General features: G+C 39.3%; 1 protein-coding gene across 1 annotated transcript in view; it reads left to right on the forward strand.

Moving 5' to 3' along the window:
* LOC141085291 (phospholipase A2 inhibitor and Ly6/PLAUR domain-containing protein-like) overlaps positions 1–13,257 on the forward strand; it is a 66,790-nt gene that overhangs the window by 34,866 nt on the left and 18,667 nt on the right. Inside the window, exons 2-4 of the mRNA XM_073570568.1 lie at positions 3,099–3,230; positions 6,144–6,290; positions 8,251–8,394. Of these exons, the coding sequence (XP_073426669.1) occupies positions 3,099–3,230; positions 6,144–6,290; positions 8,251–8,394 (423 nt within the window). The remainder of the gene's footprint in view (positions 1–3,098; positions 3,231–6,143; positions 6,291–8,250; positions 8,395–13,257) is intronic.

The following is a 13,257-nucleotide window of genomic DNA, read 5'->3' on the forward strand; positions in this document are numbered from 1 at the left end:
AAGCACCAGATTTCTAAAGAATGATCACTGGTTGTGTGATCCAATGCCTGGATAGGGTTTAATTCTAAAGTAGAAAAAAAATGACTCATGTGGCTCTAAACATGATACATTGTCCCAAAATTGTCCCTTTCCTTCCATCAAATGACAATCAAGAGTAATAAAAGATTTGCAACTTTAGCAGAAGATCCTTCAGGTTAATGATAATACAGTTTGTAGAACAACTACGGTAATTTGCGAGAAGTTTTCCCTCTGGTCTCTATTTCGGTTACTGGATCGCATCTTCGTTATTTGTGCCAATAAACATCAAAGCTTGTTAAGTGCTTGTAATTCAGATCTGTGCTACGTGACTGACTGCTTGTACCCAGACTTGTAGTATTCTTCATTTTCACCAATCTACGGTTCAATGTTGTGTTTGTATCACTCAGAGAACACATGTGGAAACGTTTTTCTCTTGGCACATGCCAGCTAAATTGCTGACTTCTTTCCTGACTGCCTGCCTTGCCAAACACACGGGAAATCGTAGCACGTGTCCGCAGCCTGGCAAGGGTACAATGTTTACGTTGCCAAGAATTTTGTGATTTTCTTCTTTTTTTCTTTTTTTTGTTACAAGAAGATGATATTGAAAATTACCAGGTTTGTGACAGGTGAAAGAGTCCAAATAATTTTTTTTCTAGTCATTTGATTTAATCCAGCTCTTATTGTTATGGATCCGTTGCTTAATAACTGTGTTGAAACAATGAACAAGTCTCAGATTTCTCAGGTTTTCAGTGTCTCTTGCCCTTGAGCTCCTTTATAATACCTATGTATCTTGTTTATTATGTTTGCTGATATAACACCATCATCATGCTCTACTGCACATTACAGACATCATTGTTCACTTCGGGGCTCACAATCAGTATATCTTTAGAGTCTGAGGGAAACTAGAGAGCCTGGAGGGAACATGCAGAGAACATGCAAACTTCTTGCAAATTTGAACTCAGGAAAGAAACTCTGCAAATGAACAGTGCTAACCACTGAGCCACCATGCTTCCCAACCACCACCATCTTTCAGTTATGCACCTGGTACACATGAAGGTTCTTACACAACCATGAAAGATCCAACATTTCCTCTAAGAATCCACTGTCACTATTCTACCTGTCAGTGTGTGTTGGATGCAGTGAGTGACTGCTCAGTCATTCAGGCTTGTACAGGGGCATGCTGAGCTGTCAGTATTTTGATAGACAGCTCACTCGTCAAATCAAGTGCAGGGACATGCTGAGTGGAGATAGGGAAACCAAACTGTAAAGTTCGGGGTTCGTACTGGACTTCTCCTGGGAGTCTGTTTTAAAGTTTAGGAGTACGGGGAGAGAGAGCGGAAGAGAGAGAAAGATTCGGGTCACTATTAATTTTAATGGGGTTCGGGTTTGGGTTCATGTTTGGGTACCCGAACCAAACTTTGGACTAAAGTTCAGTCGAATAAAAGAACCCAAACTTCAACGGACACACTCATCCCTAACGCTGAGCTATTGATGCATGATTGACAGCTCAGTTGTCCTATCTGAGACTAGAAGGTGCTGAGCTTACTTTAGGTGTTCCCTGTTCTTAATAATTACTCAGCTATTTTACTAAATTGTCAGTCCCAGATAGCTGCCAGTCATTGCTATCAGCTCAGTGTGGTGTTTTCTCTGTGCTTTGTTCTCTGAATTCAGTCATTCTGATTTTTGTTGTCAGGACCTGGATTTGCCTATTGAGTACTGGTTTGATAACCCCTTTTGCTTTACACATTGTGACCTTGGAATTCTTACTCTGGACTGCACCTGACTATTCCTTTGTGTCTTCCCTCTGTTTATGATGTACCCTCCTGGCTCTTGACCTCAAACTCCTTGACTACCCTGATTCACAGCTTGTCTGTGAGAAGGGATTTAGCGCTACAGCCAAAAGGTTGAGCCATTCCATGGTGCCATACAACCCAACGAGTCATCGACAGCTTAAGCAGGTTTTAATAATCCTAGATGAACTTTCTATTTTGCAATAAATTCTTGGGTTGTGATGTCGTATTGTTCGAAACATTCTATAAAAGAGTAACCTTCCTGAAAGCCCAACTGACAACATTCTTTTGAAAGGTTTATTTTCTATATTCTCTTCTAAGAAACAGCGTTTTTGCAAAACCACAAACTGAAATTATCCAGAAAGCGTAGACATTTTCTAATCTATTTATTTTGAAACACAAATTGTTCACTAACCTGGAGATTCATCTTCCTGACCTAAGAGAAAATTGATCAAAAAAGGTTGAGCTTGAGGGAACTATGATTTTTTTAACCTATAACTTTGTAAGAGATCTAAAAAATTATTCAACTATGCTACTGGAGAGACCTTTACCCAGAATGTAAAACTTTTCAAATGTGGCCTCAAAATAGCAAAGTACTTGTCGTGACCTAAGAGAAAATTGACTGAGAAAGGTTGAACTTAATGGACTTGTTTTTTTTAACCTATGTACATTTTTGTGCGATATCTACAAAATTATTCAACCATTCCACTGGATCGACCTTTAGCCAGAGAGTCAAATATGTCATATGCTAACTCAGAATAACAACTACATATTAAAGGGGGTTTGCATTGGTAAAGTCTTGTTGAAAAACTGTATTTAGGTTTATTGACCTTTGTTGGTTAAGGGACCGTCATTTACATAAACCATCAGAAAAGTCCAAATATTTCTTGGTACTAAGTGTTTGGAGAACGTTAACATAGTTCTATAGTTAGACTTTTATCTTCTGTTTCTATAAAAAGGCCTAATTAGTCTGGAGGCACCAAAGTCCTGGCTACTAAAGCTACCTGGTAATGAAAGGTATCTAAACTTCTATCAATCATTTGGAAATTTAAATGCTTAAAGCACAATACAAAATGCATGATAATGAAGTCAGGGTGAAAATTACACAGAAAAATTGGAAATTGGCTCCAAATATATTTTGGGGTCATGTTCATGTTCATTAGGATGGTTGTAATGTGTCCGGATTGTTGGACAGGTCATAAATACCAATCATTGCTAAGTCATTTGCCTTTCTCCATGACCCAATCCATTGTATACTTTATTCAGATGTGATTTTTCTTTCCTGCTCAGGTTCTGCCTTGGAGTGTGAAGTATGCTATGCAATCAACACAAACAGTTGTTCCGGCCATCATGAGCTTTGTAAAACTCCACAAAGTCGTTGCATGGTGACCCTCACCGAGACCACTCTCGAAGATGATAGAGGTGACTAGGAGCTTAATCTAAGGTTACAGTAGAAATCTACTTAGATCTTAGTCCTAATTTTTACTAAAAAAATAACATTCTTTTAAAAATTAAATTATTCAACTTAATATGAAGTAAGACAATAATATATATATGTATCTCATATAGGGTGGTGATGGCCATTTTCATTCTAGTAGAGAGATAAAAATAGTTGCTTCAGAAAATTATACGTTGTAACGGGGTCTGCCAAGCTGGAGTACCTCTTTCAGTACCACCCCGTGTTTTCAAAGGTCCGCTCTGCGATGGCTGGAGTCTGAATGAATGACGCTGGCTAGAATTCCTTGGCTACATGGGCGCATATAAAAGATCACTGCTTCTCCACGTATTTCCAGTCTGACAACATTTTACTCACAGGACACAGAATATATCACATAGATACAGAGGGCAGGCCAATAGAAAAGCGGCAGGCCAGACATGCATTACAAAAGCCGCAGGTGGCCGGAGCCTGCTGATGTTTACTGAGGGAATTACAAAGGTGGGGGGGTGGCTGGGCGCAGCCTATGGGCTGATGCATTAGGGACATGCATATCCCACGGAACCTATTATACATACATATAACTGCACAACATATTCTGGGTGCTGAGTGGTTCTGCAACACGTTACACAGCTCCCTTTTTCAGCGACGCGATCGGCATACACAGTCTGATCCTCAACGGATCGGTTTGGGGATGACCAAAGTTTATGGGGTTGGTACAAGTTCTGTTTGTCGACTTAGTCCATCGGCGTTACCGTTTTGTTTGCTGGGTCTGTGGTGGATGGTGAAGTCCAGAGGTTGTAGGGCTAAACTCCACCGCAGCAATCTGGCGTTGTCTCCGGAGACCCGATTAAGCCAGACTAGGGGATTATGGTCCGTTAGGAGGGAAAACTGTCGTCCATACAAATATGGTTGCAACTTCTTGAGTGCCCATACTACCCCCAGGCACTCCTTCTCGATGGCCGCATAGCTTACTTCACAGGGCAGTAGTTTCCGACTCAGGTAAGCTACCGGCTGTTCTTGGCCGTCCGGCCCGACTTGGCTCAGTACTGCCCCCAATCCAAACATAGATGCGTCTGTGTGAACAAGGAAACGGTTAGTTGGATCGGGTGTGGCCAATACAGGGGTATTGGTGAGGGCGTCCTTTAGTTGGCGGAAGGCTTCCTCACACTCTGAGGTCCAGGTTACCTGGCAGGGTTCGTTCTTATGGGTCAGATCAGTGAGGGGCTTGGCTACGCTGCTGTAATTGGGAACAAATTTCCTGTAATACCCTGCTGTCCCTAGAAACGCCATGACCTGGGTTTTAGTGCGTGGGATGGGCCATTTGGCTATGGCCTCAATCTTGGCTGGTTCTGGTCGCTGTTTCCCACTTCCCACCCCAATGCCCTAAATACTGAACCTCTGCTTTCCCCACGTGACACTTGTTTGGGTTCAGGGTGATTCTGGCCTGGTGGATCCTGTCCAATACTGTCTCTAGGTGATTTAGATGCTCTTCCCATGTCGCACTGTAGATGGCGATGTCGTCCAGGTAGGCACAAGCATAGTCCTGGAGACCATCCAGAAGCCGGTCAGCCAGCCTTTGGAAGGTCACCGGGGCATTCTTCATCCTGAATGGCATAATTCGAAACTGGAATAAGCCGATCGGGGTGACAAATGCCGACTTGGGAATAGCGTCAGGACTAAGGGGAATCTGCCAGCAGCCTTTGCATAGATCGATGGTGGTCAAATACTTTGCCCCCGCCAGCCGATCTAACAACTCATCCACACGCGGCATGGGGTATGCGTCCGTCACTGTTTTCTCATAGAGCTTACGATAGTCTACACAAAACCGTGTAGTCCCATCCTTCTTGGGCACTAACACTACGAGGGATGCCCAGGGACTATCTGACTCTTCAATGACCCCTAAACACAGCATCTCTTGTATCTCTTGTCGCATCCCCTCTCGTACAGACTCAGGGACGCGGAAGGGGTTTTGTCGTAGGGGGGTCTGATCCTGGGTCTCAACCTTGTGTTGTGCCAGGCGAGTGTACCCCGGTCTCTCTGAAAACATCCTCTGTCGCAGCCTCAACAACGCCTCCGCCTGCTGTCTCTCCCGGGGGCCTAGGTTTTCTCCCAAGTGTACCTGGTCCCATGTTTTAAACTGAGTCATTTCCCCTAAGACATCCGGCAAGGGAAGTCCGGCTAAATCCCACTGCTGCCACCAGTGTAACGGGGTCTGCCAAACTGGAGTACCTCTTTCAGTACCACCCCGTGTTTTCGAAGGTCCGCTCTGCGTTGGCTGGAGTCTGAATGAATGACGCTGGCTAGAATTCCTTGATTACATGGGCGCATATAAAAGATCACTGCTTCTCCACGTATTTCCAGTCTGAAAACACTTTACTCACAGGACACAGAATATATCACACAGATACAGAGGGCAGGCCAATAGAAAAGCGGCAGGCCAGACATGCATTACAAAAGCCGCAGGTGGCCGGAGCCTGCCGATGTTTACTGTGGGAATTACAAAGGTGGGGGGGTGGCTGGGCACAGCCTGTGGGCTGATGCATTAGGGACATGCATCTCCCATGAAACCTATTATACATACATATAACTGCACAACATATTCTGGGTGCTGAGTGGTTCTGTAACACGTAACATACGTTATTTATGGCTTCAGTCATTTCAAATGATTGCTTCCACTCTTTGCTAGGCCATAAGCGTTGTCTCAGAGTTATAGAGTGGAAGATGTTGGATCATATGGTACCTTTTGTATATACTTTTGTGACATGATACTCTTTGAAGAAAATAATCTGGTTTCAAAGCAACGAATGAAAACTCATATGTAAACAATGGATAATCTGAATAAACCTGATGGGTGTTTTCCTTTTACTATGTTCTATGTTTACTATGTTCTATTTTAGGAGAAATTAAAAGCGCGGTCTTGGAGAAATCCTGTGGAAGCATCTATAATTGCAGTCATCCGGCGACTCTGACCACAAAGGAATTCCGTGTGAGAGTGACCACAACCTGCTGTGCTGAGGACTTTTGCAATAATTTCACCATCAACTGTAATTACAAAGCTTTTTAACATACTTTTTTCTTGAAATAAAAATGTAATTGGAGTGTGTAAAATAATTTATTGAGTTGCATGTTGCTTTACATTTTTACGGAGATAATTGTTGGGTTTCTCACGATCATGCCTCACGCACCTCGGTAACCTGGAGATAAAAGCTTGTCTGAACCATGACTGCAATCAATTCTGAAATCCATGGAATGGAACAACCGAAATAATGCCATCCTTCTCCAGTAGTGGCAAAACTCCAAATCCCAGCTGGGCCTGCCTGTTGGAACATCATCATAAAAGAAAAAAATTGCAAAATGCTTGGAACGAGGAGCAGTTTAATTCTTCTTAAAAATCCTCTCAGTTCTCAAGATGGAGATATTTTTTATTTCACTTTATACTGCTTAATGGCTAGGTTATCTAGGTTAACGGCCACTGCTGAAAACTATCATTTGTGGAAGAAGGGTCGATGACTACTGGGCTCCAGCACCAATAAATGAGAAAATGTTAAAACCTAACTTTTGCTGTATATTTAAAAACATGATAAGAAACAGCAAAAAAAATATATAAAGGATCCATAAGCTTACGCATTTTGGGTTACCAACCTTTATTCGTTGCTGTAAAAGCCATGAATAAGGGTTGCTAACCCGAAACGCATAAGATTATGGATCCTTAATCTTTTTTTTTTTTTGCTTTTTCTCACTATGTTTTTAATTGTACAATCAAACTTATATTTTAAGATTTTCAAATTGGCCATGGAGTCCAGTCTTCTTGGACTCTTCTTCAATTTTTGACCTGGATACCAGCCTGGTGTGTCCATACATTCCCTGCACTACACCCTAACCAAACAAGGTCTACCATTTTTCCTATACAAATGCAAGTTCTTTTCACACTAAATTGTCCTTCCTGGAAAGTGTGTGGACTACCTTTCTTTTTTTTCCTCAGTCTATTAGAGGTGTAGCACTACAAGCCCTCAATTTCAGAGATTGAAAGCGCTTCTCCTGAGCTGTCCGAGAGCACTGGATCTGGAAAGCTTTAATACCACTGTGATTCTCTGATGATGGAGAGGTATAGCTGCATTGCAGACTGCAAAATTTTGGGCTGATGGACCAACTGCTCCATCAATCAGGAGCTAATGACACCTGCCAAGCAGGATGCCAGGAGACAGTAAATTGGTCCGGTCCTGAAGACTTATGTTGAACCAGACCCTTCAAGGTTGTTATTCAAAACTTCTTCTTAAATTTTGAGTCCTGGAAGTGTCCATTGCCAAGGCTAATCCTTGAAATCTTATTAATATCGAACATGTCTATCACCTTAATTTTACTGCTTGTAAAAACCACCATGAAGTTTCTCTAGGTTTATATTAAAGATATGGTGGCGGTTCCACTGTCATGTAGTAGGGTTCTGAAATAGCTGACTACCACTTTACTTTTCCCAAGTGTTATAGTGGTAGTATTTAAGGGAAAGTAGACCATATTTTTTCAATGCTCTGGATTATTCTGCTTTTCTAAGGAATGAAGATAATTTAGGAGAATTGGAGTTTAGAATTAAGGGTTAAGGGCAATAGAAGAAGGATTGAGGCTATGTGCCCACGTAGCATTTCATGAGCAGAATAAACCTGAGCAGAATCGCACACCCTGCTCCTGGGAAAACGCATGCGTTTTTTGACGCGCTTTTGTAAGCATTTGTCAAGCGTTTTTGCATGCGTTTTCCTAAGCATTTTTGCCAATATAATTGATGGTATTCTGCAGCAGAATCGCTTGTCTAAAAGCGCTGCAGAAACGCTTAAAAAATGCTACGTGGGCACACAGCCTAAAAGTAGATTTTATTATGGAAAGAAAAATATGAAGAATAACTTTTATTGACTTTTTAAAAATTTTAGTAGCTGTAATGAAAACAGGTAGATTACTTTAGACATACAAGTTTGATTTTTTAATTTTAAACTTAATTTATTTTTTTAATCTTAGGGAAACCACCAAATTCTACCAATAACGGGATGACCTGTCCATCATGTTTTTCAAAAAGTTCTCAATTCTGTGATGTGAAAACCCAGGTAAACTGCATAGGAGATGAAAACCATTGTGTTCAATATTCTGCCAGCCGAGAACAAGGTAAGTGGTTTCCAGATTAATCAGTTGGGGTTGGGTTGCTTGCTTTCTCCTCCTCCACCAATATTTTTTCTTTAGAATATCAATCATCATTAGCAATTGGGTAGATTTTTGCAACATCCTTAACTCAATGCCTATGAGACTTTGTTAATTATGAAGACCAGATACCAAACATGCATGACACCAGTCTACTGGAATCAATGCTATACTCCAAATAGCAGAAAAAAAAACATGCTTTTAGATGTAGCACTATAAACCATGGGTCTCAGGACTAAAGATCAAAGCACCTTTAAAAACAAAAATTTATTAGTAAACTGTGAAGCTTTTCACTATTGATGGATTGACCGTGAGGCAAAGTGGTCAAGAGGTCCAAGGTGAAAAGCCAGGTAGGTATGTTAAAGGCAGAGGGATAAGACAAACAGATAGTCAGGGGCAAAGTAAGAAGTCTGGTAACTAAAGTAAGAATATATCAAAGGCAAAGGGTAAATATAAGCAGAAAGTTGAAAGGAAAATACAAGATCCAGCAACAAAAGATCAGAATATGAAAATACAGAGCAAAGAGTAAGCACCACTGAGCTGAAGCTACAATTGGCGATGATCTGACATTGCCAGCCAGTTAAATAGACTGGCGATTTTCTGGAAACCCACAGAAAACTGACAGCCCAAAATGCCCCTGCTATCCATATGGCACCTGAGCTGTCCCTGGGACATAGCAAGTGTCGTGACATAAACTTGATATAATCCTGTTATAAACACATTTTTTAGTAATTTATTTGCAAGAGATCTACAACATTAATTCAAAAACTTGAATTCCCCTTTTATCACCTTTAATCCCTTTAATCCCAAATGACTCTTTACTCTTTTCCAATGTCATTAAACTATGCAATACACAATGACTTATTTTTTTATCATTGGGAACATTTTGCAAGATCTGTAACTTGTCATTGTTTTCTTAAATTTGTCCCCAGAGGGAACTTTCTTGGCTGTTCAATACTTAAAAATTCTTTAAATATCCCATATGTTTTAGAAATTTAGATTTGGTTTTAATTTTTGCCAAATAGGAACTCTCTGTGTACACTGAGACAGTAGGGCTGATGTTTTGTAGGAAAGGGTGGATACCGGACATTCAGTTAAGTATCCAAGCCCTTGATGCTTATTTTATTTTATTTTTTAATTAATGTTACAATTTGACATTTATCAATCTTCACGTACAAAAAAGCAAACTTCAAAAGGATAAAGTCGTCCAAACGTTTGGCACATGATAAGTCCTACAGAAAAGGAACATTAGGGAAATGCTATTCATCTGGCTAAAAGGACTTATGATCAGGAAATCCATTAAGATGAATTACTTCTTATGTCTCGTAATTTACTATTTATGTCACTGGAGAGAAAAACTGTTTAATCTAGAATCAGAGATTATATGCATCAAGTAAAACAAGAAGATGTATCTTATGAGAAAGGTTATTATGATCCATCCCATAATGTTGCCGGTACTAAAGCGGATGAGGTTTAAGACTGTCTTTTAAGTTTTTCATCAGAGTTAGATAGTTTTGAAAACTAGACCCAATGTTTCTTACAAACAGTAACTACATAATGTGTCACCACATATAATTACTACAGTGGATTTTGTAATATCTGCCCTAACTGAGTAATATTTTCATGAGAAAATGACATAATAATATTCACTTTAAAAGTAATCCATAAACTTTTTAATATTAATTTACTTCTTAAGATGTCGCTCATATATACTGTAGTTTATATTTCATATCTTCAAAACTATTTCCGCAATGAGCACAATATTATAGTAGTTATATTCTTGTATGTAGGGGCAGTATTATAGTAGTTATATTCTTGTACATAGGGGCAGTATTATAGTAGTTATATTCTTGTAGATGGAGGCAGTATTATAGTAGTTATATTCTTGTATATAGGAGCAGTATTATAGTAGTTACATTCTTTTACATTGGGGCAGTATTATATTAGTTATATTCTTGTACATAGGAGCAGCATTATAGTAGTTATATTCTTGTACATGGGGCAGCATTATAGTAGTTATATTCTTGTACATAGGGGCAGTATTATAGTAGTTATATTCTTGTAAATAGTGGGCAGTATTATAGTAGTTATATTCTTGTACATAGGAGCAGTATTATAGCAGTTATATTCTTGTATATAGGAGCATTATAGTAGTTATATTCTTGTACATAGGGGCAGTATTATAGTAGTTATATTCTTGTACATAGGGGCAGTATTATAGTAGTAATATTCTTGTACATAGGGGTAGTATTATAGTAGTTATATTCTTGTACATAGGGGCAGTATTATAGTAGTTATATTCTTGTACATAGGGGCAGTATTATAGTAGGTACATTCTTGTACATAGGGGCAGTATTATAGTAGTTATATTCTTGTACATAGGGGCAGTATTATAGTAGTTATATTCTTGTACATAGGGGTAGTATTATAGTAGTTATATTCTTGTACATAGGGGCAGTATTATAGTAGTTATATTCTTGTACATAGGGGCAGTATTATAGTAGTTATATTCTTGTACATAGGGGCAGTATTATAGTAGTTATATTCTTGTATATAGGAGCAGCTTTATAGTAGTTATATTCTTTTACATAGGGGCAGTATTATAGTAGTTATATTCTTGTAAATAGTGGGCAGTTTTATAGTAGTTATATTCTTGTACATAGGAGCAGTATTATAGTAGTTATATTCTTGTATATAGGAGCAGTATTATAGTAGTTATATTCTTGTACATTTGGGCAGTATATAGTAGTTATATTCTTGTACATAGGGGCAGTATTATAGTAGTTATATTCTTGTATATAGGGGCAGTATTATAGTAGTTATATTCTTGTATATAGGAGCAGTATTATAGTAGTTATATTCTTTTTCATGGGGCAGTATTATAGTAGTTATATTCTTGTAAATAGTGGGCAGTATTATAGTAGTTATATTATTGTAAATAGTGGGCAGTATTATATCGGTTATATTCTTACATAAGGGCAGTATTATAGTAGTTTTTATATTTCTGAACATATGAGCAGTATTATAGTAGTTTTATTCCTTCCACATATGGGGTAGTATCATAGTAGTTATATTCTTGTACACACAGTGCCTTGCGAAAGTTTTCGGCCCCTTGGAACTTTTCAACCTTTTCCCACATATCATGCTTCAAACATAAAGATACCAAATGTAAATTTTTGGTGAAGAATCAACAACAAGTGGGACACAGTTGTGAAGTTGAACGAAATTTGTTGGTTATTTTAAATTTTTGTGGAATTTCAAAAACTAAAAAGTGGGGTGTGCAATATTATTAGGCCCCTTTATTTTCAGTGCAACAAACTCACTCCATAAGTTCATTGTGGATCTCTGAATGATCCAATGTTGTCCTAAATGACTAATGATGATAAATATTATCCACCTGTGTGTAATCAAGTCTCCGTATAAATGCCCCTGCTCTGTGATAGTCTCAGGGTTCTGTTTGAAGCACAGGGAGCATCATGAAGCCCAAGGAACACAACAGGCAGGTCCGTGATACTGTTGTCGAGAAGTTTAAAACCGGATTTGGATACAAAATGATTTCCAAAACTTTAAACATCCCAAGGAGCACTGTGCAAGCAATCATATTCAATTGGAAGGCGCATCATACCACTGCAAATCTACCAAGACCCGGCTGTCCCTCTAAACTTTCAGCTCAAACAAGGAGAAGACTGATCAGAGATGCAGCCATGAGGCCCATGATCACTCTGGCTGAACTGTAGAGATCTACAGCTAAGGTGGGAGAGTCTGTCCATAGGACAACAATCAGTCGTACACTGCACAAATCTGGCCTTTATGGAAGAGTGGCAAGAAGAAAGCCATTTCTCAAAGATATCCAAGTGTCATTTAAAGTTTACAACAAGCCACCTGGGTGACACACCAAACATGTGGAAGAAGGTGTTTAGGTCAGATGAAACCAAGATTGAACTTTTTGGCAACAATGCCAAACGATATGTTTGGCGTAAAGGCAACACAGCTCATCACCCAGAACACTCCATTCCCACTGTCAAACATGGTGGTTGCAGCATCATGGTTTGGGCCTGTTTAACTTCAGCAGGGACAGGGGAGATGTTTAAAATTGATGGGAAGATGGATGGAGCCAAATACAGGACCATTCTTGAAGAAAACCTGTTGGAGTCTGCAAAAGACCTGAGACTGGGATGGAGATTTGTCTTCCAACAAGACAATGATCCCAAACATAAAGCAAAATCTACAATGGAATGGTTCACAAATAAACGTATCCAGGTGTTAGAATGGCCAAGTCAAAGTCCAGACCTGAAAGCAATCGAGAATCTGTGGAAAGAGCTGAAAACTGCTGTTCACAAACGATCTCCATCAAACCTCACTGAGCTCGAGCTGTTTGCCAAGGAAGAATGGGCAAGAATTTCGGTCTCTCGATGTACAAAACTGATAGAGACATACCCCAAGCGACTTTCAGACGTAATCGCAGCAAAAGGTGGCGCAACAAAGTATTACTTTAAAGGGGCCGAATAATATTGCACGCCCCACTTTGCAGTTTTTGAAATTCCACAAAAATTTAAAATAACCAATAAATTTCGTTCAACTTCACAATTGTCTCCGACTTGTTGATTCTTCACCAAAAATTTACATTTGGTATCTTTATGTTTGAAGCATAATATGTGGGAAAAGGTTGAAAAGTTCCAGTGGGCCGAATACTTTCACAAGGTACTGTAGTTGCAGTACTATAGTAGTCATATTCTTGTACATAGGGGCAGTATTATAGTAGTTTTTAGATTTCTGAACATATGAGCAGTATTATAGTAGTTATATTCCTTCAACATATGGGGCAGTCAT

Source organism: Dendrobates tinctorius, unplaced genomic scaffold (genome assembly GCF_039654945.1).
Source record: "Dendrobates tinctorius isolate UK_male_01 unplaced genomic scaffold, ASM3965494v1 ptg000028l, whole genome shotgun sequence".
Classification (NCBI taxonomy): domain Eukaryota; kingdom Metazoa; phylum Chordata; class Amphibia; order Anura; family Dendrobatidae; genus Dendrobates; species Dendrobates tinctorius.